Source organism: Ananas comosus, linkage group 9 (genome assembly GCF_001540865.1).
Source record: "Ananas comosus cultivar F153 linkage group 9, ASM154086v1, whole genome shotgun sequence".
In the NCBI taxonomy this organism is placed as follows: Eukaryota; Viridiplantae; Streptophyta; class Magnoliopsida; order Poales; family Bromeliaceae; genus Ananas; species Ananas comosus.
In genome coordinates, this window is record NC_033629.1 from 1,814,214 (window position 1) to 1,841,975 (window position 27,762).

The following is a 27,762-nucleotide window of genomic DNA, read 5'->3' on the forward strand; positions in this document are numbered from 1 at the left end:
GTCTGAATAGGGGATGTAATGAAAAGATATCCTGTTACTTTTGAAGCACACGAACAGAAATTCGAACCTCTGACCTCTTAGATGAAACCGCAGAAAATAAAAGATAGTGTTACATATATTTTTATGAGTTTCACTACTATACTTTTATAAGTACAATCATTTTCGTACTTATAAATCGTTTTTAATGATAGAGCTTCCGATTCAACGATTCATAATCATACTGTTAAGAATGATTTAGAACATTTCAAATTTCTGAAAACTAAATTTCATAATTTTTCAACATCATTCATTACCTTACCATCAAAAGATATCGAAATTGATAATTTTTAACGGATGGCACCAGATACTTGCCAGTTTAACTGTATAAAAAAAATCGAAATCGGTTGAATTTTTGATAGAAATTTTTTTTAATTCATTATTTAGATAAAGATCAATAATTCCGATCTTACATTGAAGCATCTGATTCTCTAAATATGGTCGTTCGATTTTAACAGTTTATTTAATGACGACTTAATACATTTTATTATAATTTTAAAAAATTATAAAAATTATTTTTTAAAAGTTTCAAATGCTTTGGATCATATTTAACATAATAAACCGTCGATTCGAAAGCTTTATCATCGAAAATAATTTATGAATATAAGAAATTCTATACTCATAACAGTGAAGCAGCTCTAACGTCGGAGGAGTACGCAATTCGTCGACAATTCTTAATTTGCGGTGCTCACTGCTAACATAAATTAAATTAAATTAAATTAAATTAATGTACAGGTCTAATTATACTATTATTACATGTTACATTAAAAGAGTAATTAATTAACACCCTTTGCTTAGCAACTCCTCAAACTCCGCATCCGTGCTCTTGAGCAAAACCGCGAGGGGCATCTTCACCCCCTTCGCCACCACCTTTACATGCCTGGGCTTGATCCTCTTCTCCAAACTAAACGCAAAGTACTGCGGGAACTCCTTAAGCTCCCCCGCACTACCCCCCATGGCCTGCGCAAAGTACTCGTACTTGGGCTTGAAGTTCTTCTCTATGCTGAACGTGAACAGGCCCGGGCACCGCCGCACCATCGCCGCCGCCTCGTCGCGCGAGAGCCCGAGAGACGCCAAGTAGTCGAGCTTCGGCATCAGCGTGTTCTCGACGCTGGCGACGAGGAGTATGGGATCGCGGTAGGCGAGTGCGGTTTGGTCGGTGAAGCCGAGGCGGTGCAGGAAGAGGAGGTTGGGCCGGAGGCGGTCGCGCACGCTGGCTGTCAGGAGGCGCGGGCATTTGTTGACGACACGGCGGATGTCGGGGCCGGGGATGCGGAGGTCGCGGGAGAGGAAGGCGAAGACGGGGGAGAGGTGCGCGCGGACGTCGGCGGTGAGGATGGAGGGGCACATGCCGAGGACGCGGGCGAGGTCCTTGAAGAGGAGGCCCTTGGATTGGAGGTAGGAGACGACGGCGTGGACGGAGGCGGGGGAGGCGGTGCGGAGCGCCGGGTTGAGGGAGAGGGCGCGGCCGGAGTCCACGCCCATCACTTCCAGGCTGATGATCTTTTCTTTCAGCGGTGTCGGGATGTCGGGGAAGGGGAGGGGGAATTCGGCCCCGCGGAGGGTCACGGCCGACGGTTTCGGCATGGCAGCGGCGGCGCATAGAGAGCTGAGTGCGGACATGGCGGCGGTTGGGGGAGGGGGTTATGGGTGGTGGAGTGTTTGCACTTTGCATTGCATGCAAATTGGGGTAGGATCATGGCTTATCTGTTGGAGCTGCTGATGTGGCAGATATGGGAGATCTCATTGGTGGATAGGATTTTATTGGGAATCGAGACCGACACGTGGCACCAATGATATGTACAATCATTGTTGTCAAATAAGTAAGAGCAATCTAATAATCTAATAATTTCGGTCTCTCCGTTAACACCATAATCTTCTCAAAATATTTCTGAAATGTAAAGGGAGCAATGGAAGGTGCAATTCCATGTAACAACACCTTATTATTGAGATCAGTGAAACAACAAACAGCAAAAGAAGTTCTTAGATTCTCGGTAAGGAACAATATATAGGAACAATGATTTAGTTCTCTCTACTGGCCAACAAATTATCCAGTTACAAGAACTGCAAAGGGAAAGCACTGCAATAGCTGTTAAAACTGGGTTTATCTCAAGCTATGTGTTCGGCCAAAGCTAAGATCTTGACATGCTTCTTTTTCCTGAGTTCGTGCGGGACCGGCCCGAAAACCCGAGTACCTATCGGCTCCCCTTGCTTGTTAACAAGAACGACTGCGTTGTCGTCGAACTTGATTTCGCTGCCATCGCACCGACCTCGCTGCATCGCAGCACGCACGACCACGCCGTACACCACCTCTCCTTTCTTCACTTTACCACGAGGTTGTGCTTCTTTTACAGACGCAATTATGGTGTCCCCCAATCTTGCTCCTTTTTTACCCTTCAATGCTTGTATGCACATGACTCTCTTAGCGCCAGAGTTGTCCACCACTTTGAGGTTGGTCCTCATCTGAATGAAGGTTCTTTGTTGCTGAAATGTAACAATAAGAAAATTCTTATTCTATCTGAATGTAGCTAACAACATGCACAGATAATGGTTTTCTTGATTAAATTTCTTTCAATGCTTTTTAGCTTCAGTCTGTTTTGGCTCATGAACCATTTGTTAAATGAGTTCTCTTCTTACAGCTAAACCTCGCCTCTTGCTGTTTTAAATTCTTGAAAAGTTCGCGGATATTCGAGGATGATTTCCTTGTTTTCTCCTACCGTTTGTTACATGGTGAAAAGTATTCCAAGTAACAGAAAATCTAGAATGATCTTTCCAGTAAATTGGCTGATAAATGGCGGTGCTGATAAATGGTGGTTTATCCATATTGTCCAATATAAGTTATCAATCCATCAAAGTTTCATCCAGTCCTCTTGGTCAGTAATAAGGTAAAAGGCACTGGTCATAATTAAACCAGATGCCACTAATTCATTATAAAGTCAACCAAGAGAATAATGGGAAAGGAATTGGTAAAATGAAACAAGGAAAAACAGTACCTGAGACAATATATTGCCATAGTTTTGCCCTGCTATTGTCTCTTGAGAACTTTTCGCTACTCCCAATAGATTGTTGCCGAGACTCCCCAACAGCAAACGGCCTGCTATGAAGACAAAACATGTCAATGATGTTTTATATATCAATCAAAAAGAGCATTTGCATAATATTTAACATTCTTTCTGATAAGACATGAAGTGACTAAGATTGGAACAAAAGACAAAAGAGAAAAAACTACGACTATCCAATGAAATCCATCTTCATCAATTACCACCTTAGTCGTTAGACTTGCTAGGGTCCCATCTAACACTAACAACCGTCATGTGAAGAAGGTTGCTTCTTGCGCCCAAGCTTCTCACAGGATCAGCCTAGTTGTCGTTAGACTTTACAACTTAATATGCTGTACAACCGAATATGCTGTGAGATTTTCCAAACTAACCCCTTAAGATTCAAATAACTTTACAACTTGAGAAACACAGGCTCCAAAAGCATGGTTCTCTAAATGATAAAGTTCACCTTCTTATGCACCTTGCAAATGACGAAAAGTAGAGTATAATACCAATTTAACAGCATAAAGACCTATACACTAGTAGTTAATGGCAAGATGGGAGAAAACACTACATAAAAGGTGTAAAATAGTTTCCCTAATCAGCTTAGATAAAAAAAAATTAAAAGAAAAAAACAAAGTATCAGCTGGAGAATTTTCATTTGCATTTCTCCTTCTTAGGACAAAGACGCCTCCTTAGCACACTGTCAATACAACCTGTAATAATCCCTTTTTTTTTACCTACTGATAAGTTAAAGTAGCATTTTTTTTCCCCTTTTTTTTGGTTATCCAGATTTTTCTCCTCTATACTGACACTTTGTGAGCATATGTATTAAGTGCTGCAACTAATTTTGATGTTCAAGAGATAACAAAATACAAACAAATCACCACACAATAATCTAGAAACTTCACTAAAATGAGAGCAAGCACAGGTTATCAGCACACACCTGAAGATAATTTCGATGTAACACGCGAAGCCATTTCCCCTAACAAATTTTTTATGTGCAGTTGTAGTTTTTTCGAATTCCCCCTGTTCAGAAAATTAAACAAATCACACACAAACATGTGATTCTACCATGGAATATACAATGTTTTTTTTTTCCTTTTCTATTTTTTTTTAAGGTCTAAATAACAAGTGGAGCAAGATAATACAGGATAATTCTCCACCATGGTTGTTGACTAGTTAAATAATGCGTCTTTTTGTCCAATTTTTACACATAAAGAAAAAGAATTAACAATACTTCGAATAAACTGGAACTCAAGATCCTTTGTGCATAAAAAAATTGAAATTTTTATAGCAGGAGCGATCGGTAACCATCTGCATACAGCCAAGTAATCAAAAAATTATGAGGAAACACAGTAAATCTCTCAAATGCAACAAAACAAGCCGATAATTATGACTTCTAACTGAGAATCGCTCACTGATGACACGAATCTATAGTCGTGAAGCTACGGAGTATACAGAGTCAAATCAACAAACACATGGTGAGCACTCCATCGTGTACGGTTATAGAACAATTTAGAGAGATAGAGAGGGCACCTTGGAGAAGTAGGGGTGAGCTCCGAGCGTGGGAAAGGGGCGGCAGAGGAGGAGGAGACGATGGTTCGGTGGAGCGAGCGAGCGAGCGAGAGAGAGAGAGAGAGAGAGAGGTTTCACCCGAGCGTGGGAAAGGGGCGGCGGAGGAGGAGGAGACGAGGGTTCGGTGGAGCGAGCGAGCGAGCGAGCGAGAGAGAGAGAGAGAGAGGTTTTGGAGGGTTACGGTTTTGATCGGAACCGAGCCCAACCAGATCCCTAACTAAAGTTCGAACGAGCGAACATGGGCCGGGCCCACTTAAACATTAGTGAAATATGATAAATATAGGCCGTTATTGGACTCAACTCAGCCCATAAAAGAAAGGAGCCCGTGCCTAGTACAGTAAGAAAATTTTGGGTCAAAGAAGACAAAGGGTAAATTGCACCACAGGCCCTCAAACTTCAGTTACGTTTCATTTTGGCTCCCTCTTGAAAAGTTTCCTTATCCACCGGGTGTAAACTATTGCCTGGACCTAGCGCATATGTATATTTATAGTAAATTATTATAAATATCTTATTTGGTATAAAAATTTTATTATGTGGTTGGATGTATAGAGTTTGATTTACATATTTAGGACGATATTATATTTTACATCCAATATACCAGCTTTGTAGTTTCGTATTTTTTTATTTTAGTATCACCTGGTTTAAAGTGTATCAATTTAGTACATTATAAATTTTTTTTATTATTATCTTCTTCACTAATTTTTTTTTTATTAAATCAGTAACAAAATTAAAACTAAAAAATACTATAGCAAATATTCGATAAAATTATGTGGGGTATCTGAAGTTTTTTTTGTATATAATTTAATGAAATATTAACGGTGAGTTGATGAAAACAGAAAAGTAAAATCATATGGTACTAAATTGATATACTTTAAACCACCAGATACTAAAGTGAGAAAGTACAAATCCATAAAAATGGTATTTGAAATTTACCGTTTTTAATAAAAATACAAATAAATTTTAGAGAAATATATACATTTATTTTTACCCATGCGAGCATTTCTTTTGGCCTGAAATTGCCCACTCACGTTCCGAAACGTGTCCTCGAATCTCCAACGGCAATTCGACAAGTGGCCATCTCACAAGCGGTCAACAAATTGCTTAATTAACTAGCCCACTTGGCACAGTAGATAAAAGTGCAAAAAGAATCAATCCACTCTTTTTTAATTCATCCATCCACGAGCTAACCCAACATATAAATATACCCCCCTTTTGTCACGCTTTGCACATTTCGAGCTAACACTCACGTTAATAATTAAGCTAAATTTTAAATATCACCCGTGTGGTTTTGTAATTCTTTATTTTAGTATCGTATTATTTAAAATATATTATTTTAATATTATGTTGTTTTATTTTTTTTCTTTTTGTCAGCGTCTAAGCGTCTTCATTAACTTTTCGTTAAATCATATAAAAAAAATTCAGATACCCTACCTATGGTTTATCGAATATTTACTTTAGTACCATATTGTTTTAATTTTATTGCTGATTTAACGAAAAAATTAACGTAGTGAATAACGAAAAGAGAAAAATGAAACCGCAGGCTACGAAAACGATACATTTTAAATCATAAAATACTAAAATGAGAAAAGTGCGAGACTATAGGATGGTGTTTGAAGTTTTACCAAATAATTATCACAATTATAATAAAAACTTTGATGCTTCCGACTTTTTAACCCTTGGATCAAGAATTGTACAGTTGGAATAATTACGATCCCCTTAGAATTGAGTAGTACCCCTAGGATCGAGTGGTTCCAACAGAGTAATAGTATTAATCCAAGGATTAAAAATAATCAAAGAGATTGATCTAAAAACCAAAAAGTCGAAAGCACCAGATTCTCTATACTTTTGATTGTACTGTAACTCTACTTAGACCTGGCAATTCTGACCCAAAACCGGGGGTACCCGCGAGTTACCCGCAAATTTGCGGGTATGGATACCAACTTTTTCAACCCAAAAAATTACGGGTAAAACGGGTGAGTACCCATTAAGCAGTGGACATTTTGGGTAACCCGCGGGTACCCACGGGTACCCGCACATATATTTTTTAATTACAAAATATATTTTCTCAATTAATATATATTTCTTATTAATCTATTCTAAAAATTATAATCCTAATTTTTCATTGCATATCTTTCATATTATAAAATATGAAAGATTTAAGAATTTAAATATTTTTATTGTATATTATAATATTTTAAGTAATGAGTTATATTACGCTTTTAAAACTTATATATATATATATATATATATATATGTTTTGCATTTAAAATATAAGAGAAAAAAAAAGAAGTTAGGGATAAGGCCGCATACCCACCCACCACCTACGGATAGTATGGATAAAGATGTTGGCTACTAAAAAATTTACGGGTAAATTTTATTCATACCCAAGTAATCCGCGGTACAATAGTCCGTCCGCGGGTTACCCAACCCGCCCGTTTGACGATCTAGCTCTACTCATTATTAATAATAAGTTCTCTCTCTTCTTTTTTTTTTTTTTCACTTTCTTCGAACACTCTGGCCTCTTTTTCTCCGGCAAGCGGCGTCTGCCCGGCACGCGTCGGGCCAGTCACCGATGCGAAGGAAGACAGCCCTGCTGCTGCCCTCGTCTGCGGCCGCGCTCAAAGAGACAGCGAAGGGACGCGGATTTGTATCGGGAGCAAAGCTGAATCTTGCTAAAAGAAGATCTGGGAGTAATAAATTATTGTTTATTGCTGAGGCTGGTACAAGATTGCATGCTAAGAGCCTTTTTAGTTTTATATTAAGTTGATAATTAAGATTATAGTTAATGTAGTTGACATATATATATATATATATATATATATATATATATATATATATATATATATAGGGTTTGTTTGGTTAGGGAATTTAATAATAGTGATTAAGAAGGTACTTACCTGGAGCGTTTCAAGGGAACAAGATTACGACAAATGGATTGCGCGTACTATTTATTAATTTATTTTTAACTATATTTTTAACGCATAATTATGCATTGTATAGTTCAAAGCGAGCATTTGCGTACATGCCTTAAACAATAATATATAGGAAAAACTTATTTTCTCATTTTAATACCTTATAATTTAAAGTGTATAAGTTTAGTACTATACGGTTTTATTTTTCTCATTTTTTTAGTATCTCAGTTAACTCTCTCTTAAAATATATAAAAAAAAACTTTAGATATCTCTCTATGATTTATCGAGTATTCACTTTAGTAGCATATAGTATACGAATTTTTTACTTTAGTATTATGTGGTTTAATTTTCTCATTAATTTAACGAAAAAGTTAATGGGGAGGATAACAGAAAAAAAAAAAAAAGAAGAAAACCACATGATACTAAAGTAATACAGTTTAAACTGCAAGGTACTAAAATAATAACGCATTGAACTATAAGGATGATATTTGAAGTTTTTCCTCTCGTTTTCTCTCTCTCTCTCTCTCTCTCTAGGCTCCTATGTTTTCGAAAGTATGAGGTCTCAGTACTTGTAAGTTATTTTCGATGATGGGACATTCTATTCCGTGATCGGTTCCGTTATATATGATTTACGCTATTGAAACTATTTAGAAACTAAATTTCACATAAAAATATCATAAAAAACAGTAATGAAAGATTCAAATTTTAAATCAGAAGCATTGATCTTGCTACTTATGTTAAGTAAAAATTTCAATTAAAATTTCATGTAATTTGAATTATTGTACACCGTTGAACTTAAAAAACGTGCCGCATCGAATATTAAAATAGTCTTTTTTTAGACTTTTGATTACGTGGTAAATTATATTGAAAAATTATAAAATTTGATTTATACATAATTTTAGTAGTGTAGATTATGCCTAACGGAACTTATCGTCAAATTAGATGTCCTATCATCGAAAACAACCTACAAGCACGAAAACCTCCATACTTTCGAAAGCACAAGAGATGTGTGTGTGTGTGTGTATATATATATATATATATATATATATATGTATACACACAATAGGGCTGTTGTGCTCTTAGTACGTAGCATGGAGGTCTCGGTGTTTGTAAGCCATTTTCGATGATTAAACTTTCGCATCGACGATTGGCTCCGTTAGACTTGATTCAACGTATTTGAAGTACTTAGAAAATAAATTTTGCCATTTTTTGATATTATTTACCTAACGATTAAAAGGGTTCAAAATCAATAATTTTTTAATGGTTGATGCCTGCCATTTTCAAATTTAACGGTGTAGAAATATTCTAACGAGATGAAATTTTGATAAAATTTTTTATTACAGCAGGATCAATATATCTAATTGAAAATTTTAGTAATATATCTCCATTTTTCGTGAGATTTTTATTTGAGCCATTAATTTTGAACCTTTTCGATCGTTAAATAAATGATATCGAAAAACTGCAAAATTTATTCTTTACATACTTCAAAGATATATCAAGTCTAACGGAGCCGATCGTTGATTCGAAAGTTTAATCACAAAAAACAACTCTAAAGAGCATAGCAGCCTTGCTCTCTCTCTCTCTCTCTCTCTCTCTCTCTCTATATATATATATATATAGTCCAACTACTATTCTTTTAAGATGATGGAAGTCTTCATCCTCCTAAGTCGTTTTAAATGATAGAAATTTTGAATTGATTATCAAAATCGTTAAAGTTAATCTGAAATATTTAAAGTGTTTAGAAATTAAATTTTATAAAATTTAAAAATTATTATGTAGTAATTAAAGGATCACAAAATCGATAGTTTTTTAGGCCAATATAAGCTGTTTACTTGTTTAACTGTGTAGAACAATCCAAACAGCTTAAATTTTTGATAGAAAATTTTTATACTATTTAGATAACGCATGATAACTCCGATTATGAATTGAAAATGATTAACATCTATTTTCACAAAATTATTTATTTTTAACCGTTTATTTTTCAACTTTTCAATAAACTTTTTTTTTTTTTATAGAGATAGGTAGCACGCTATCCGTTTCGTTTATTTCATTTAGAAATAAACTTAGCTGAAAATGTGAATCAACTAGGATTCGAACTTTTCAATAAACTTGATAACGAATTTTAAAGTATATAAAATTTAGTTTTTAGATGTATGTTATAAATACTCTACATTAATTTTAACTGTTTAGACCATCGATTCGTGATCCCTATCATTTAAAACGACTTAGGAGGGCGAAAGCCCCCGTTCTCCTAAAAGGATAGTAGCTGAACTTATATATATATATATGTATCTATATATGTTCATGAGATAAGCGCAGGTGCAAGAAAATAAGATTTTAAGAGTCATCCATGTGAGAATTTTCACAATTTTATATATTTATAGGGGTTATGAGTGAAGACATTATATCCTAGAATGAGTGGGTGCATATCATACACCCTAAAAAGAAACGTTTGTGTAGCAGTACTCAAGAGAAAACTATTTAATTATTGGTGGAATTATAAATAAAGGCTTAATTGATTACAATTGTCTGGACGCAAACATGCAAACAAGAGTACTACTATATCTGAATTCACGTAAAGATGACTACCCTGACATTCATTTTTTGGAGCTCAAAACAAATCACCTTTCCGTAACATCAAAATAATCCGTAACAACAAAATCATCGACTTGCGTTAAACATAATTTATGGTCGAAAGCGAAAGCAAAAGCGAAAGCGAAAGCAGAAGCGGAAGCGGAAGCGGAAGCAGAACAAGATGGTACCAAAAAGCTGGTGCAGATAGTGCCCTTAACCCCACAGACACTCCTGGTGACATTATGAACAGTATGAAATAAAAGTGCCAACTAACCTAGAATGCCCTGTTACATCTTAATCGCGTGTTGGTCCAATACATGTAGCCGAACCCAAATGTAGTGAATGATTTTGATTAAATTATGAAACAGTCGCAGCAGCACATTAATTAATTATATTTGCCTCCTCTTAGGAGCTGTTTGGTTAGATGTAATTATAAATACAGTGTAATTGGAGATGTATATAGTTGAAAATACAGCAGTTACAACTACTCTGCATGCATTATGTTTGCGGGTTGGATATAATAGAAAACGCTGTAACTATAAATAATTTGTTTGATTGCATGCAGTTGATAAATAATTTTTAAAATTTATCATTTTATATATATATATATATATGATGGTGAGATTACTTTCAGGGCCCGTTTGGTTCGAGTTATGTAATATTACAAAGTATCTCGACATATCCAGGTATCTTGGACTTTGGTGTGAGATTACTACTGATGCTGCACTAGCGCGTTTGGTTTAATGCAGTAATGTAATACTAGATTACAGTGTTTATAGCATTAATACGTTTGGTTCAATTTATAAAATTTAGTAATCTTGACATAAAAATATAGTTTTTTTCAAAATTGCTCTTGTTGTGGTCATTTGAATATTATTTTTTTACAAAAATACAATTTGCAGTAGTAAAATATAATTTGCAGTAGTAAATTAATTTACAAAAATATAATGTGCGAGAGAGAGAAAGGGATAGAGATAGAGAGAGAGAGAGACGTGCGAGAGAGAGAGAGAGTGAGAGAAAGCGGCGTGCGAGAGAGAGGGGGGAAGGAGAGAGAGAGATGAAAATAATACTGTTAATTAGATTTGGGATTCCTAGAGAGTAAAATTGTCATTTTACGTAATATGTAGTATTAATGGATTTCAGTAATGCAAGATACATGACCCCCCGTTAATATTTTCCATGTAATCATGTTCGATTTGTAATGCTACATTAACGACTAGATTACATAGATTAACCAAACACAGTTATCCTAGCTGGATTGCCTGTAATCCTGCCAGGATAACTCGAACCAAACGGTTATTTTTTGTTTAAAAAATATTTAAAGAGGTAAGGTTACATTTTGTTTAAAGTTATACTCTCCAACTGCTACAGTTGGACTTCCTCCTGCAGTTTCTACTGTAGTAGTTGGAGTTAAATATATCAAATCAAACACCGAATTTGTATTTGTATATAGTTACAACTGCCGTACAGTTACAACTACATGTAACTAAACAATCCCTTAGATCCCTAATATTCTATATAAAAATATCTTGTGATATCTCCATTGCCTCATCCACTTTAAAGTTATTTATGTTACTTTTTAACTATAGGAAAACCAAAAAAGACAGTAGAATCTCAATTTTAGTAGAGTCAATTGACATAAGTTGAAAAAAAAAACTAAACTAATTAAGCACACTAGCTATAATATATACAGTATTGAATTATTAATAATATTTTATTATATATATTTTCAAGATATATAAAGTATTTACAAGTTAATTAAATGAGATTAGTCGGCGAAAGTTGTAGTAATGTACATAATAATAATAATATTACTAATAAAGTATATAGTTTTGTAAAATGTACCTTAATGATGTTTACATTAAGATGGAGGATTATTTTGTAAAACCGCGACCACCCATCGCATTACTTGTTGCTAATTCTTATCCACTGCACCCATCCCACCGTCCACAGGCTCCGTACATCTTTAACAGCAACATTTGGAACGCATCCTATACAACTCGTGCTGTACAATTTGGTACAACCGTAGACGTAGCTAATTTTGATTGGTTCAGAAAAAAAAATTAATTATTTTTTTTTAACTGGATACAATTGTGGGTATTAAGGACTTGTTTAGTACTAGGGAGTCAAAAGAAGTTGGGATGAAACTGTTTGAATATTTGATTAATTAATTTGAGATTTTAAATAATTTAGGAGAGGACACTTTCTTTCATGTTAAGATTAGTTATATATTTTTGAATAAAAAGATTTGTTTCGTATTTAAAGAGACACTTTTTAATCTTTTTGACTTTGCGTATATAAGTATTGAATTAGACATATGAGATTATGAGAATGTGCGAGAGAGATAATAATAACTAATATATTTGAGTAATATGATCTGCTAATATACTATTAATATTTCTAATATATTCGAGTAAGAATCGTGAGTGATAGATATGTTGTGGAGTTAGAAACTTTTTAAAGGTTTATCGGGCGAAAACTAGTATGTTTGCATCTTAGAAATAACGAGCAATTAATAAGAACTATGCATAAAGGCTCTCAAAATGATTACTAAGGTATATTTCTTTTCGATAAGACTACTCAAAAATATATATATAATTTTAATTAAAAATTTATTGTAAATAAAAATAAAAGAAGAAGGTTTAATTTTATATAATTTCTATAAATATATCAAATAGCAGATATATTTCTACAAAGTTCAACTTTTTTTATTTATTCATGTACAAATTCAGTAATATTCATATTTATTTATCTGATTTGTTACTATTAGAATACTATTTATTTTTTAATAGAGAATAAGTGAAATAATATTTTTGTCATCACAAATATATCCCTCCAAAAGTCCAAATAGATAGAATCATGAAGAATTACTTTCTTTTTTTTTTTTCTGCCATCACAAATAATATAAGAGATAAAAAGGTCGATTTACTTCATTCACTAATCATGATTAAATATTTTATTTATGGTTAACTATATTTTTTTCCAACGGATTCTAACAGCAGGTATATATTTGAAAACGTTAGAAATTTTGTAGGAATAAATATAAAAAATTAAACTTTGTAAGAATATATATACTATTCAAAAAAAAATTAATCCAAGCCGTACGTAATTAATCCAAAAAAAGGAAATAGTGCGTGAGTTGAGGATGTACGAATATCCCACACCCTGGTTGTAGAGAAACCCTACTAAAATTTAATAAGGTACCCGGGCCCCACATGCACAACAAAGTTGAGTTCACATAATAAATAAATAAATAAATAAAAGCTTAAAGCAAAAATAAAATTAAAAAAAAGGGAAAAAAGAAAATCTAAGCACCGCAATTAAGTTAACCGAGCTTGCTCCCGTCCACTACGGTCGAACACAAACAGCCTCTCCACCCAATAGGAAACGTCCACGTGGGACTTGTTCTTGTTGGTCACACTTCACAGTGGCAATTCTGAAAATCGTTGGAATAGTAGGGGCAAGTGCGGCGGGGGATTCCGCCGTATAAAAAAGGACGGGGATCGGGCGCCGAGGGGGTACGGCGTAGGGTTCGGTCGTTCCCGATAAGCTCGGCGATTGCTCGAATGGGAACGAACGTCTAGGGCACCCTTTCCCGCCCCCCGTAAGCCCCTGCAAACCGCTCCCGAAACCCTAGCTGCTTCTCGCTCCGATCGGCCGCGCGAGGTGGGGAACCGGTAATGGCGGATTCGCGCGTGAGGGGATTGGAGGTGAGTTGGGAGGGCTCGAGGCGAGGGAACCGATCGAGAGTGGTAATGTAGGTGGATGATCTCTTGGTTATCGGAAGGGAGCTGTAGATCTAGGTTTTTTTAGATCGGGAGAGGAGGAAGCTTTGGATCGGAGGGGGCTGCGATTGAGGTGAGATGTTGATTTGTTTAACAAAGTTGAGATTTTTTCTTTCTTTTTGTTTTTGGGTGATGGGGAGCTCGGGATGTAGGTTTTTCACTTTCTCCGTGCTTCTACGTTTCAGCTGTTTCGAAAAGCTGCTTTGAGACTACGTCCACAGCTTTGTTGCATATAGCTTTGAATCTAATAAACGCTCTTATTGATCCGTGCACTTAATTAAGCTCCCTCTACATGTGTTAGCCTTTTGCAGCTGCAGCTGCAGCTGCAGCTTCTGCTCCTGCTTCTGCTTCTGCTTCTGCGGCAGGTGGTGTACAGGTGACAGTGTTGCTGTAGAGAGAGAAAAGAGAGGGGGAGGGAAGGGAACGGCTCATCTTTACCGGGTGCAGCAGCGTATGATGATATAGCTGTAGAAAAAAGCTGCGGCTGGGATCTGACATTTCCGGCCACAAAAGCCATCTCGAGCGTCCAAAGGCGCCTCCTTTGGTCTCTCTTTCTCTCTCTGTAAACAGTACTGAGACCTGTGTGTATCGTCATCAATGCAAAAGGACATCTCCACCGACTCCCAAAAACCCTAGCTGTAAAAAGCAGCCGAGATAAAGAAAGCTACAGCTAAGTGTCGAGAGAGGGACAGAGAGAGAGAGAGAGAGAGAGAGATCATTATAAAGGAGGTAAGCACGAGCAGAAGCAGAAGCTAAATCTGGCTCCGGCGAGGTATGAGATTGGGCGCATGGAGGCGGAGGGGACCCCCACCAACGCCACCAAGCGCTCTCGGATCGCCAATGGCGGCGGCAAGGAGGAGGACGAGGACCACGGAGTTCGCCGGCGCGGCGGAGGCGGCGGCGCTGCTGCGGCGGCGGCGGCGGCGTGGGCGCACCCGTCGTCGCGGATCTACCGCGTCTCCCGTTCCACCGGCGGTAAGGACCGGCACAGCAAGGTGTACACCGCGAAGGGCCTCCGCGACCGCCGCGTCCGGCTCTCGGTCCCCACCGCCATCCAATTCTACGACCTCCAAGATCGCCTCGGCTTCGACCAGCCCAGCAAGGCCATCGAGTGGCTCATCAAGGCCGCCTCCGCCGCCATCGACGAGCTCCCTTCTCTCGACGGCTCCTTTCCGGATCCCCCTCCGCCTCCCCCCCGCCGCTCAATTCTCCACAATTCCGTCGCCGTCCCCGCACCAGCGCCGGAGTCCGAGGAGGCCCCCCCGCCGCCGCACCCGCAGTTCTCGAAATCCGGCTGCAGCAGCACTTCCGAGACCAGCAAAGGCTCCGTGCTTTCGCTGTCGCGCTCCGAGAGCCGGGTCAAGGCGCGGGAGCGAGCTCGCAAGCGCACCGCCAAAGATAAGGAAGACGATCCCGATCCCGATCCCGATCATCAGCACAACGAGACCTCCTTCACTGAGCTTCTCACCAGTGGCAGCGGCGGCGCACCGACGCATCTATGGCACTTGCCCGCTGCGACGAAGGCCGATTACTTCGCCCAAGAAGCTGTAAAGACCCACCAAATTCTCCCCGCCATCGCTTCCCAATCCCAATCCCAATCCCAATCCCAATCCCCCCACTATGTAAACAACCACCCCACGTTGCCCTTCGCAATTACGGCCGCCGCGGCGGTGTCGGACCACCAGGAGATGCAGCAATTCTCGTTCTTGCAGGATCAGGCCGTGGCGGTGGCGGCAGCTGGGGAGAGCCTCGGCTTCTCGATCACGTCAGGCCTCGCGGGTTTCAGCAGGGGGACCCTTCAGTCCAATTCAGCACCGTCCCATCAGCTTCCTCACCACCACCAGAACCTGCAGAGGTTCTCGTCTCCGGTCGACGGCTCCAGCCTGTCCTTCTTCTTCGGCGCCACCACGCAGGCCGGCTCGGCCGAGGGCCAGTTCTCGGCCGGGTTCGACAGCCGCCTGCACCTCTGGGACGGGTACCGGCATTCCGACTTGAAGGGCAAAGGGAAGAACTGAAATCCTTGCTGGTAATTAAGAACCTTTTCTCTCATTTTCGTTCAGCTTTGCCACCTTCATATGTACAATGCTTGAGTACTTGTGTTAGTTTAGTTAGTCTCCTTCATTACCAATTTGTTTAACTTTAAGCACTTGTCTCTCTTTCTCTCTCTCTTTTAATGAGATGTTTAAATAAGTTGTGTGCTTGTTTGTCCTGAGGTTGCCTTTTGTCTTTGATTGCATCTTGGACTCTATTACTACTACTAGCTTGTTCACTTTATTATTAAATTATTATAGAGTAGGGGGCAAAAAAGTTGCTATTAGTTATTACTACTGTTCACTAACATTACTACTACCCATTAGGTGGTGATTACTGTAGCCCTATCTCTATTTTGCTAGCATTATCTTAAGTTTGAATTGTTTCAGGACCTGCTAAAATTTTGTGAGAGAGAAGGCTATAAACAGAAATTATCTATCTGTAGAATGGAGAACTGGAATAGCTGCAATAAGGTATGATTATTGGAGAAGAGTAAATAATAATTTTTGCGAAGATATGTTAGAAAGGAGGAAGAATAGGAAGAAATAGAGAGATATGTGTTCAAACCCTCTTTATTTATAGAGTTCATAGATTCATTATGCATGTTCTCAACTGTCATATCTAAAGCATTTTTCAGGTAGCTAAACTAATACTTAGTTTCTGTGTTTTTTTTTTTTTTTTTTTTTTTTTCTGTTTCATGAATAAATAGATATTGGGCTAAGCAATTTATTCATGATAAAATCAGTTCGCCCAAACACAAAAATGTATAAATACTCAATTCTACTAGTAGTGTACAGGTCTTTTACCCATTTTTTGATTTCTTGTATCATGAATAGATTGCGAGTCAGCTCAACATTAGCAAACATCTAGTTATTAATGAGTTAGGCAAACATTTTATTCCAAGATTTTCGCCACATTAGAGGAAATGTTGCAAAAAGGAGTAGATTCTGTGCACCTTACAGATGCTTCAATTGTAATACTTCTGAGTAACTGCTATATTTTGTTAGAGCTTCTATAGGAAGACTTTCTTTGTGATGAATTAAGTAAATAATAATAAGGGAAAACTTCAAAAACCTCCCCTGTGGTTTCGCACTTTTTCATTTTAGTACCCTGTGGTTTAAAGTGTATCAAGTTAGTACCCTGTGGTTTCTCACTTTATCACTTTAGTACCTTGTGGTTTAAAGTGTATCAAGTTAGTATTCTGTGGTTTTATTTTTATTTCAAGTTAGTACCCTGTGATTTTATTTTTGTATTAAGTTAGTACCTTGTGGTTTTTAAACCACAGGGTACTAAAGTGATAAAGTGCGAAACCACAGGGTACTAACTTGATACACTTTAAACCACAGGGTACTAAAGTAAAAAAGTGCAAAATCACATGGTACTAACTTGATACACTTTAAACCACAGGATACTAAAGTGAGAAAAAGTGAAACCACAAGGGGGGTATTTGAAGTTTGCCCTAATAATAAAAAGGCATAGACTGTTGGAAATTAACCAACTACATCCATTTTATTGAGTGCTTTTTCCGTAGTTACTGCCGAATAGAAGATTTGCTGAGATCACAATCCTTAGCAACAAATGGAAAGTTTAATGACTCGTTGATGCATATCTTGCTTTAATATTGGGACACAAAGTATGTATTTTGGAGGGCAAAGTCCTTATTGCTTCAGTTTTCTAGAATACAAACAATATGCACAATAAATAAACCGACTGAACTGACTGTATATCTTATGAACTCAAATGATCTTTTGTACTTGAATTATCTTGCTTACTAAGATGTGTTGAGTAAAGTGGAGAAGATCTGCAGGCATGTCAAAGCACCAATCAAGTTAGATTTGGATGAAAACTTATTGTGTAATTTGATAGAATTCTTTCTCCTTGATCGTTTTATCGCCGTTTACTGTTGGAAGATTGGGGCCCAAATTCAACTCAGACTAAAAAATTGTTAGACGGATCTGTTCGAAATTGTTGTAATTGAGCTAGGAGGTTGGTTAATAGCTCTCCATATATGTGTGACCTCAAGTTTAGTAACTGTTAAGAGGAATGCAAATCAACCCTGAACCTAAACTAACCTCAAACCCACCCTGGTTCTAGTTCACTCTAAAGATTCTAATCTAGATTCTAGTCTTAACCTTATGCGATATTTTTGCATTTATCTGGATTTTGCCACGTATATATAAGTAGCCAAATGCCTTCATATGTTTGATGTTTCTTTTAGATGCTTCAGTTCCTTGGGCATGCTATTCCATCCGTAAGTTTTTGTTGATTTTGAAAATTCTCAGATATTGGAAACCTACTTACGAACTACTCCAGAATTCGTTTAAAACATAACTATCGGTACTCTTTCATCTCAGCAGTTCGACCAAATTGTGAAGAGCAATGCTACTATGCTTATAAGCAACTTTTACAAATGCGCAGAAGTTGTTGGAGTTGAATGACTGAATTTCTTCCTCATTCTGCTTTCAAATACCTCTCAATGCAATGCAGCCACATATGCGAGCGAGTTTCCTAGTAAAAGTATATATATATTTTTTAAGTATAGCATTACTCATTCTGAGAACATGAACTTTATCCTTTCTGCTAATCTCGTCTGGAGCTCATTTTTCTGCTGTTTCTTCGATAACCATTTCCTCTTGGAATTGAATGTAGTGTGCTGTTTTCAATTGCTATGGATGAGGGGGATTTGTGTTTTGTTACATCTCACCTTTAGCTGATCACCTCTCTCTACTGTAATCTTTCAAGTCATTTCCCCCTGCTGCTGTACTAAATACGCACTCGATTAGTGCAGGGAGTGGAGCTCAAAGTGAAGGTGAATGCAGGTCCGTCCAGCATTGGCGGATTACCTCCCTGTACTTCAATTTTCACTGGAGTTGTCATTGCTATCTTTAATGCGAAATTTATCTTTTTTCTCCTCATGAATTGTATTTATCATTCATGAGTTTTAACTGCTGTATCGTCGGTGTGTTTCCAGCGAGAAGCAGATCGGAATGCGGAAGGTGTTTGTATAACGGTAGAGATGGCATTTGTATCTGCTGAACCTTTGCTTGTGATAATTTTTAGGAGGTAAAAATTACGTCTTTTTTTTTGGGGGTGTACATAAATTATAAGACTGGTGACAGTCTCCTGGAGCTTTTACGTGCGTAAGTTGGATTTTTCAGAGAATAATGCTACACTTAAATTAGCAAATCTTATCATCATTAATTAATTAATTAATTAATTAATTAATTAATTATTATTATTATCATTGTGAAAAGTGATTTTACCACACTGTTTTGTATTATAGAGCTAATTTCAGATTTATGTTAGTTTTTCATTTTTCTGACAGATAAGTTATGATTTTGCGAATTGAAAACTGTTTAGTCTCAGATTTATTCACAATGTCTGATCACTCTCCTGCCCTTTCCCAGTGCTGTTCCTACCCCCACCTAATGTTGGGTGATTCAATTTACGTGCGAAGAAACATACCCAAACAATAGCATTGAGGTTCTAGCGGCCAGTAAAAAATAAAAAAAAAAATAGCATTTCGAGTGCACCTATTAAGTTTCAGACAAATTAACAATCTACATAATGTTCAATATCATACAACAAAGCAAGGAAATAATGAAATTTGGAAAACCTGCCAGCAGGTTTACTAGATTACATGCTCTGAAACTCCAGAATCGATGTACAAAAAGGTGCTTGCAATGTAAAAGCATTTACGGAAGTAGCAATCTCCGTAAATGAGAACTGGTGCTACATACGGGATGGCTTCCTTGCTCCGTAAATCACACGAGGCCACCGTAGTTCGATATTGACATGTCGCGGCACTTTCTGCTACAATAATGAACCGTCTTGCCTGCGCTTATGAGGTTTATTGCCGGATGCATTTTTCCAGTGCACCTGCAAAATATCCAATTACCCTGATGTTAAAAGGAGGGTAAACCACAATGTCATCACTCAATTATGCTAATTTATCAGAAAGGCGAAAAAAAGTAAAACAAAAGAGTGAACAGTGAGGACCAACACAGCAGGAACGTTTGCCAAAGGTCCCAATTTCGTAGGAAGGCAGTGTAAGTTATAGACTCTATTATTCATTATCATCTTTATCATCATCATTTTCAGTGAACTCTGTATATGTGACGAGGAAAAAGAGTAAGAGTCCCTGATATTATCATCAAGAGCTCATTCGCTCCATCAGAAGCGAAGCATAGTCCAACTAAAACACAAGCTACTACTATGCTAGTATATTACTCGGGAAACATAGTTTGAAACGATAAAAAAAGAAACCTCATATCACTAAGGGTGAGATCATCAACGCACAACTGGTCGAGAGCATCAGGAAGGGTGATCAATAAACCAAACCATTTCAAAATTGATTAGTTAGAACTTTGTTTGCCGTATTACAAACTGAAACATCAGCGATCTCACCGTTCAAGCCCTTCCCCAAAAAGTACCAACATGGTTAGAGCAAAACCCAAAGTTCAGCACACTAAACAATAGGGTAATTGATAAATTCTTACAATAGATGGAAAACAAAATGCCAACCCATCTTCCTACTAGATGCAGCATCATGCAAGAAAGGATCGCCGCGGACGATAAATAAATAATCTACCTCTTACATGTTTAGGAAAATCTAGATGAAGTAACTTAGACTTTCCCTTTTGACATCAAGCAACAAATAGCCAAAGCCCAGCAAAGTTCATTTCCCAATTAAATAATCTACTTCTTACATGTTTATGAAAATCAATATGAAGTGACTTAGACTTCCCCTTTTGACATCAAGCAACAAATAGCCAAAGCCCAGCAAAGTTCATTTCCCAATTAAATAACATCCTACAACTACAGAGAACAGAAGCATTCAAAGAACACCATCTAGCTGTAATTGTTTAAGGTCGCAACGCAATTCATTTTCAAATCACCATCTAGCTCCATCTAGTGCCGAATCGTTGGCGCTAACCATTAATCCCACAAACATGAGCAGTTAGAAATACGCAACCAATTCACTTAAAACGTACAGATACAGCACCCACGGATCTCGATTGTGATTTGACCCTACTAGCCTCACGCCATTTCAAACATGACTCGGCCCACCTAGCCTCACGTCATTTCGAATGAGACTCGGTCCAATCTAGCCTCCCGTCATAGGGCAGAATGCTGGCCCCTTTAAGCCAACACCTAGTGCCGCTAGATCCCATATTAATCAAATGCTTCACATCCTATGCCCGCTACATTCCAGTTATAATGGCATTCCTAACCCAAAATTGGCAATAAACAGTAATCATTATGTCAATTTGTTATCTGTTAAGTTGGAAGTACTCAATTAATCCAAGTAAAATGCGGGACATACAGCGGTAGGGATCGATCCAGGCGCGTCTTTTGGAGAATCAGAAGGAGTTCATTTCGAGACAGTAAGTCCGCCTGTTCACCAGCATCCTCGCGGCCATCCCATACGGCTCCTCGAATGCATTTGACACCCAGCCGTGCACGTCGGCAGAGCCCAAACCGGCGTTGCCCTTCTCCTCGTTCGGTCGGACGGCCACCAATGTCGCCCCTTTGAGCACGAGCCCTGCCGGCAGCTCCAGCAGAGGGGCGTACCACAGCAGCATGCTGAGGGCCGGCACGAGGGTGCGCTGCGAGTTCCCGGGCGCGCACGCCGGCGTCACCCGGAGCTCCTGCAGCTGCCGCGCGTCCATGGTCAGCTCCCCCTGCCCGTCGGAATCCGTCAGGTTCAGGCTCTGCAGCGTCGCGTGCTCGGCGATGATCGGGTGGAGGAGGTAATGCCGCGCCGATGCGGCGATGAGAGCGCTGATGGTCCAGACGACGCGGAGCTTCAGTTTTCCGCTGGAGTAGAAGGAATCCGGGATGCTGACGCTGCTGTCGTCGTCGGGGAGGGAGGGGTCGTGGGAATTGGGCCTAGGGTTAGGGTTTGAGGAGTTGGGGGAGACGGAGGAGGCGCAGAGGATGACGCAGCTGTCGAGGGTGGAGCCGAACCCGGCCTTCCACTTGATGAGGAGGCCGTCGTCGACGGTGAGCTCCCCCGCGGGGAGCTCGATCCCGAGGTGGCGGATCACCTTGAAGCTCTTCAACACCTCCGTGGGGGACCGGTGGGAGACCCCGGACTCGGCAGCGGCGGCGGCGGAGGAAGAGGAGGAGGAGGAGGACCTCCGGTGCCCGGAGGCGGGGGAGAAGATCTGGCCCAGGGCTTGGAAGGGCTTGACGAGGCCAGCGAAGAAGAAGCGGGAGAGGTGGGAGAGGACGCCGCGGGGCCTGTCGACGACGCGGTCGACGAAGGGGACGAGGAAGCGGAAGCGGCGGGAGACGAGGGAGCAGCGGCCGAGGGCCTTGACGTCGCCGATCCAGTTGAGGACGACGAGGATGATCGCGTCGGGGAGGCGATCGAAGTGGTCGACCCCCTCCGCCGCCGCGTGATCGCTCGGCTCACCTCCGCCGCCGCCGCCGCCGCTGCCGCAGGAGGAGGACGACATCGGGGTCGAGTGGGGGGTAGGAAGCAGCACTAGAGCGCGGCCATGGAGGAGGTGGGGATAGGAGGAAAGCGCGAGCGGTCGAAACCCTAAACCTAACCCTAACGAGAAGAGGAAGAAGAAAGGAGAGGGGGAGCGAATCGCGAAGAGCTGCTACTGCAACACGATTTTTAAAGCGGAATGGGTAGTAGTCTCTCTCTCTCTCTCTCTTTCTCTCTCTCTCTCTCTCTCTGTGGGGATGGTGACGACGATGACGAGATAGGACAACAACGAGACGAGTAGTTATCTCGCTGAACCATCTTCACCACGTCATCTGTAAACCGTGAGGAAAATTTCCTCGACATCCAATCTCCAACGGTCAAAATATCGGTCCACAGATGACTTTGTGGACAAAGTCCAGGTACTTACTTACACCGATACCGCTCTTTATTTTGGTTTTACTTACTATTTTTTATAGTTAATTTTTATATCGTATTTTTTTAAATCTAAATACTATTACTGTTAATTTATTATTAATACCAAGAAAATCATTTCATTAAAACAGCATGTCTTTTTTATTTATTTTTTAAAATTTGTTGATTTTTCTCCTTCATGATCATTACTTCAAATTTCAAAATAGAAGGCTCACAAAATCGAAGACATTTGATTCACTTCATCACAACGACATGGTAAATTTGTATGCAAAAGAGATCATCAGTGCGTTCACTGTTTACAGATCCAGCGAAACAACAAGGCTTCTGAGCACTCCAGAAAAATTACAGCATTATTTCACCGCGAATATCTTTACATTCTGATAATGAACTACTGCAGCTGCTGCAGCTGAATCCGCGGCGTCAGCGTCGGCGGTGTTCCGAATGCTTGCTTATTCCTTGCAATTTTAATTATGCAATTGCTATTCTATGCAATTTTTCAGATTGAACATGAAAGTCATGCACTAGGACATGTTCATAAATAAATAGAAAGGAACTTTGTTTTCTGCAGCATCAGTTCACCTCTGTATTTTTCCTGCAACATAATGTGATGATTCCATTAGTAAGATTACATGGTTTCGGGTTTTTTGCGAAATTAGTCCACCTTTCTTCAGATGCTGCATTTTTGTTTTCCTTTTTTTTTTTTCGTTTTGCAACTTTTCGACAGTTTGATGACTTTTATGTTCTAAAGTAATCTTCAGCATAAGGTTTCAGCTCGAGAAGATATTTCGGCCCACTGTGTTGAAAAAGACAAAGATTGGACTAATATAACAAATGACAAACAAGGTGGACTAATCTTGCAAACTGGGTAATGATATTTGAGCTATTTTACCTGCTGTACAAATTATAATCGAAGAAATTTCAGTGCGGCAAATTGGAAACACCATGGTAAGACGCACTCGATAACAGTAGTTTGAAAAGTAGATCAATTGTTACTTCAACAGCCGACGAAATGACTACGGATATATATATGTTAAATGGATTCTACAAATGGAACAGTCGTAAGAAAAAGAGGACGTTGTTTGAAAAGAAACTGCGGTGAGAAAAGATTGACAAATCGATGAACTGATGTGCCGTAAATTCAGCAAACAACAAGCTGGAAGAATGGAGAGGCCATACATGAACATTAAGAGCAACTTCAATGCCTTGCAACAAATCAACAATGCTAGAGATACGTATCATAAGGTTCTCTTCTAACCTTTGAAAGAGGTGGTCTCTTCGTCGAAAGCTGTCTCTGATGTCGGGGAGGAGGGAATATCAGAAGAAGAGGAAACCCGAGCATCGACCAACATACTTATAACTTCCCTCATGGTCGGCCTGTCGAGTGGTGATTCGCTGGTGCAGAAAAGTGCGATTTTTAGAACCAGCGACATCTCCTCGATCGTGCTTTTCGAGCTCAAGTCGAGTCGGCTGTCAAAGATCTCGGATTGCGGAGCCGCGTTCTGCATTAATCTCCGCACCCAGTTGACGAGATCCCCTCCTTTCTCGAGAGGCTGAATGGGTGGTTGCCCAGTGACTAGCTCCAGGAGAATGACGCCAAGGCTATATATGTCGCACTTCTCAGTAACCTTCATGGTGAAAGCGTACTCTGAAACATAATAAGATGCCGGGTTTTAGAGAGCTATAAGCTGCTAGCAGCATATTAGAGTATCTACATCCACCACCAAATTCTGCTACATAACATGAAATCATCTATCACTTATTCAAGTGGAAGAATCTTACCTGGGGCAATATACCCGTATGAGCCGGCAACGGCGGACATGGTCTTTGAGTGCGAGATATCAATCAGTTTCGCCAAGCCAAAGTCCCCGACATGAGCCTCCATTGCCTCATCTAGCAGTATGTTATTCGACTTGATATCGCGGTGTACAATCTGCGGCTTGCAATCGCAGTGAAGATATCTCAACCCTTCAGCTGCTCCAAGAGCAATTCGATAACGCGCATCCCAATCGAGCATGCAAACCTCCTTATCCCCGTGAAGAAGCTTCCCGAGACTACCATTCGCCATATACTCGTAAAGGATAAGATTCGAATCCTGGTAGGAGCAGAAACCATACAGCTTAACGATATTTCGGTGCCTAACATTTCCAAGAGTCGATATCTCTGCTCGGAAGCTACTATCAATGTTCGAACCCTCTCCTTGAGCCTTGATCTTCTTGACAGCAATTAAACTTCCATCATACATAACAGCCTTGTATACCGTCCCGCAAGCTCCTCTTCCTATAACAGCGCTTTCGGAGAAATTACCCGTGGCCTCGAGAAGCTCTTGGTAAGTTATCTGCTCCTTGAGTAAGTAATAAGGACCCGAAACATTTTGTTTACGATCTTCATTGGATGGGAGATTAGGTGTTCGGCGCTTTAAAGACCAGCAAACTGCGGCAGTTAAGAATAAGGAAACTATGCCGACAACAAAAGAAGCAATACTAACTATCTTCTCCCTCGAGGCATCCTTCTTAGCCCAAATGGCTGGTGAATTAGACGACGGCAGCGAAATTGGCTCGCAAGGTTTTGTTCTCATCCCGCATAAGCCGATATTTCCAAGAAAATTGCTATTATCCAATTTTTGGAATAGTGGTATATTAGGTAGCGAGCCCACGAGGTTGTTGTAAGAAAGATTGCACACCAAAAGGCTCGAGAGCTCGCTGAATGAAGCGGGGACTTCTCCTTCGAGTTGGTTATCATTCAAATACAAGAATTCCAACAGGTGTAAATTCCCAAGTTGAGTCGGTATTTCACCATCCAAAGAATTGTAGCTAAGGTTGAGCGCAATCTGAAGGGCGGTAAGCTGGCCGAGCTCGACCGGAATATGACCGGAAAATCTATTCCCTCCCATTTGAAGTTCGGTAAGCCGGAAAAGGCTTCTTAGACTGCTCGGGATAGACCCGTTTAGGTTATTACCCGACAGCTTAAGCAGTTCAAGGTTCACTAGATTGCCGATCTCTACAGGAACGAACCCGGAAAACCGGTTTCTACTAAGATCAAGCCTTTGAAGCTTCGTGCAATTAGCCAGTTCACGAGGAATAGGTCCCGAAAGCTGGTTAGACGATATATTGAAGCTCACAAGCTCAGTTAGTTCCCCAATTTCAGGGGGAAGTTGGCCCAGAAAGTAATTGTTCGACAACAGGAGCCTTTCTATGCTCTTGAACTTGCCTATTTCAGGAGGAATCGGCCCGGAAAAGCGGTTTTGATCCATTTCCAAAGCAGAGAGATTCTGGAGCGCGGATAATTCAATCGGCAGGCTCCCCGTTAGCAAATTGCCGCCCAACCGTAGCTGCACAAGGGACTTACAAGTTTTCACTCCGCGAGGGATATTCCCGACCAATTCGTTCGATCCGAGGCTCAAAAAGATGAGCTTTTGGTCCTCACAGAGATGAGAAGGTATGCTACCGCTAAGCCTATTGTCGGACAGATCGAGAACGGAGAGATTGCTATTGGCGCCTAGCATAGGAGGAATGGCGCCGTAGAGATTGTTGTTGAAGAGTTGAAGGTACTCTAAGGAGGTGAGGTTGTCGAATTCTAAAGGGATGGTGCCGGTTAAGTTATTGATGGACAAATCAATTCTCCGTAGGAGACTCAACCGGCCGAGCTCGGGAGGAATTCGACCTTGCAAACGGTTCTCGAACAGGTGAAGCAACCGCAGGGTTTGAATCCGACCGAGCTCGCCGGGAATGGTTCCCGCCAACCGATTCTCCGAGAAATCAATCTCGATTGCGCTCCGGCAATCGCCCAGCTCCTTGGGTATCGTTCCGTCGAGCTGATTCCGATAGATGTAAAGCCGCTTCAGCATCGACAACCTCCCGAGCTCCTTCGGAACCCCGCCGACGAATCCATTGTCATTCAGAGCAATCATCTCCAAACTAGTACAATCACCGATCTCCGCGGGAATTTCCCCGGACAACCGGTTTTGCCACAGAATCAAAGTGGTCAAGCTCCGAAGCCTCGCGAGCTCTCTCGGGAGGGGCCCCTGGAGCCGGTTCTGGGCGAGCCCGAGAACCTCCAAGCTGCGGCATTCGCTGATCTCGACCGGTATCGGGCCCGAGAGCTCGTTGAGCCCGGCGCGGATGATTCTGAGGCGCCGCAGCGTCCGAATCGACGGCGGAATCGTGCCGGTGAGGTTGTTGCTGTAAATGACGAGCTCTTCTAGAGCAGTCGCGTTACCAATACTCTGCGGCAATTCGCCGAACAGGTAGTTCTCGCTGAGAAAGAGCTTCCTCAGCGAGGACAACCCGAAGAGCCCGATCGGGATCTCGCCATGGAAGCTATTGGTGCCGAGATCAAGGACCTCTAAGCGGGCGCAGTTCGCGAGATCGGGAGGGATGGGCCCGGAGATGACATTGTTGGAGAGGTTGAAGATGGTGAGGCGGGGGAGGCGGGGAGATTGAGGCCGTGGAGGTTGATGGAGATGACGACCTCGGAGGCGGGGTTGCAGGTGATGCCGCTCCAGTTGCAGGGGGTTGGGTCGGAGGAGTTCCAGCTCCGGAGGTGGTTTTCGGGGTCAAGGAGGCTCCTTTTCAGCTCCATGAGAACATGAACCTGGGAGTTGCTCTCTGGGAACCGAAGAAGAAGAAGAAGAAGATGAAGCAGCAGCAGCAGATGCCATTTGGGTTGTCTCATTGTAGTGAGCTTAACAGGGGACAAAATGCTACATCTCAACATGGGTTTTGGTTCATGGGTTGATGAAGAAGAGGAAGAAGAGGAAGAAGAGAAGAGGTGTATATAAATGAGGGTGCAAAGAACATGCAGAAAGAGACAGTGAGAGAGAGAGAGAGAGAGAGAGAGAGGGGGGGAATAAAGATGAGGAAAGAAGCTTTTATATCTCTCTGTTTGAGAAGCTCCCAAGGAAAATTTGGATTCCCAAGAAGAAGAAGAGGAGGATT

General features: G+C 40.5%; 5 protein-coding genes across 12 annotated transcripts; 1 reads left to right on the forward strand and 4 right to left on the reverse strand.

The window, feature by feature from the left end:
• On the reverse strand, positions 732 to 1,697 carry LOC109715464 (transcription termination factor MTEF1, chloroplastic-like). The gene has a single exon (XM_020240474.1). The coding sequence runs from the start codon at positions 1,657 to 1,659 to the stop codon at positions 817 to 819; it is 843 nt and encodes a 280-aa protein (XP_020096063.1). The 5' UTR covers positions 1,660 to 1,697; the 3' UTR covers positions 732 to 816.
• Positions 1,950 to 4,751, reverse strand: LOC109715465 (50S ribosomal protein HLP, mitochondrial). 2 transcript variants are annotated; one of them, XM_020240476.1, is made up of 4 exons: positions 4,614 to 4,751; positions 4,021 to 4,103; positions 3,030 to 3,130; positions 1,950 to 2,520 (listed from the first exon to the last, which is right to left on the reverse strand). In XM_020240476.1, the coding sequence occupies exons 2-4, from the start codon at positions 4,052 to 4,054 to the stop codon at positions 2,146 to 2,148; spliced, it is 510 nt and encodes a 169-aa protein (XP_020096065.1). In that variant the 5' UTR covers positions 4,055 to 4,103; positions 4,614 to 4,751; the 3' UTR covers positions 1,950 to 2,145. The 2 variants fall into 2 exon arrangements, with proteins under 2 accessions (XP_020096065.1, XP_020096064.1); XM_020240475.1 differs by having other exon boundaries at positions 3,030 to 3,133.
• On the forward strand, positions 13,729 to 19,113 carry LOC109715503 (transcription factor PCF6-like). Of its 5 annotated transcripts, none has more exons than XR_002217618.1 (3): positions 13,729 to 15,949; positions 16,344 to 16,427; positions 18,738 to 19,113. XR_002217618.1 is itself a non-coding variant. In XM_020240540.1 (3 exons), the coding sequence occupies exon 2, from the start codon at positions 14,712 to 14,714 to the stop codon at positions 15,936 to 15,938; it is 1,227 nt and encodes a 408-aa protein (XP_020096129.1). In that variant the 5' UTR covers positions 13,729 to 13,996; positions 14,225 to 14,711; the 3' UTR covers positions 15,939 to 15,949; positions 18,743 to 19,113. The 5 variants fall into 5 exon arrangements, 3 of the variants coding, with proteins under 3 accessions (XP_020096129.1, XP_020096130.1, XP_020096128.1); XR_002217617.1 differs by having other exon boundaries at positions 18,743 to 19,113; XM_020240540.1 differs by lacking the exon at positions 16,344 to 16,427 and having other exon boundaries at positions 13,729 to 13,996; positions 14,225 to 15,949; positions 18,743 to 19,113.
• Positions 19,663 to 22,633, reverse strand: LOC109715504 (F-box protein At5g46170-like). 2 transcript variants are annotated; one of them, XR_002217620.1, is made up of 3 exons: positions 21,281 to 22,633; positions 20,949 to 21,183; positions 19,663 to 19,833 (listed from the first exon to the last, which is right to left on the reverse strand). XR_002217620.1 is itself a non-coding variant. In XM_020240542.1 (2 exons), the coding sequence occupies exon 1, from the start codon at positions 22,416 to 22,418 to the stop codon at positions 21,318 to 21,320; it is 1,101 nt and encodes a 366-aa protein (XP_020096131.1). In that variant the 5' UTR covers positions 22,419 to 22,632; the 3' UTR covers positions 19,663 to 19,833; positions 21,281 to 21,317. The 2 variants fall into 2 exon arrangements, 1 of the variants encoding a protein (XP_020096131.1); XM_020240542.1 differs by lacking the exon at positions 20,949 to 21,183 and having other exon boundaries at positions 21,281 to 22,632.
• LOC109715502 (leucine-rich repeat receptor-like serine/threonine-protein kinase At1g17230) lies at positions 23,062 to 27,614 on the reverse strand. Of its 2 annotated transcripts, XM_020240538.1 has the most exons (3): positions 24,608 to 27,614; positions 24,084 to 24,473; positions 23,062 to 23,420 (listed from the first exon to the last, which is right to left on the reverse strand). In XM_020240538.1, exons 1-3 carry the CDS (start codon positions 26,733 to 26,735, stop codon positions 23,404 to 23,406), a joined length of 2,535 nt encoding a protein of 844 aa, XP_020096127.1. In that variant the 5' UTR covers positions 26,736 to 27,614; the 3' UTR covers positions 23,062 to 23,403. The 2 variants fall into 2 exon arrangements, with proteins under 2 accessions (XP_020096127.1, XP_020096126.1); XM_020240537.1 differs by lacking the exon at positions 23,062 to 23,420 and having other exon boundaries at positions 23,797 to 24,473; positions 24,608 to 27,356.

Excerpts from the sequence above, each read along its gene's own strand:
- LOC109715464 (XM_020240474.1), bottom strand. The coding sequence starts at position 1,659 with ATGTCCGCACTCAGCTCTCTATGCGCCGCCGCTGCCATGCCGAAACCG.
- LOC109715465 (XM_020240475.1), bottom strand. The coding sequence starts at position 4,054 with ATGGCTTCGCGTGTTACATCGAAATTATCTTCAG. Across the intron at positions 3,134-4,020 it reads TACATCGAAATTATCTTCAG|CAGGCCGTTTGCTGTTGGGG; the intron begins GTGTGTGCTGAT and ends TTGTCTTCATAG. Across the intron at positions 2,521-3,029 it reads ATGGCAATATATTGTCTCAG|CAACAAAGAACCTTCATTCA; the intron begins GTACTGTTTTTC and ends GTTACATTTCAG.
- LOC109715503 (XM_020240541.1), top strand. The coding sequence starts at position 14,712 with ATGGAGGCGGAGGGGACCCCCACCAACGCCACCAAGCGCTCTCGGATC.
- LOC109715504 (XM_020240542.1), bottom strand. The coding sequence starts at position 22,418 with ATGTCGTCCTCCTCCTGCGGCAGCGGCGGCGGCGGCGGCGGAGGTGAG.
- LOC109715502 (XM_020240538.1), bottom strand. The coding sequence starts at position 26,735 with ATGATTGCTCTGAATGACAATGGATTCGTCGGCGGGGTTCCGAAGGAG. Across the intron at positions 24,474-24,607 it reads ATACGGGTATATTGCCCCAG|AGTACGCTTTCACCATGAAG; the intron begins GTAAGATTCTTC and ends ATTATGTTTCAG.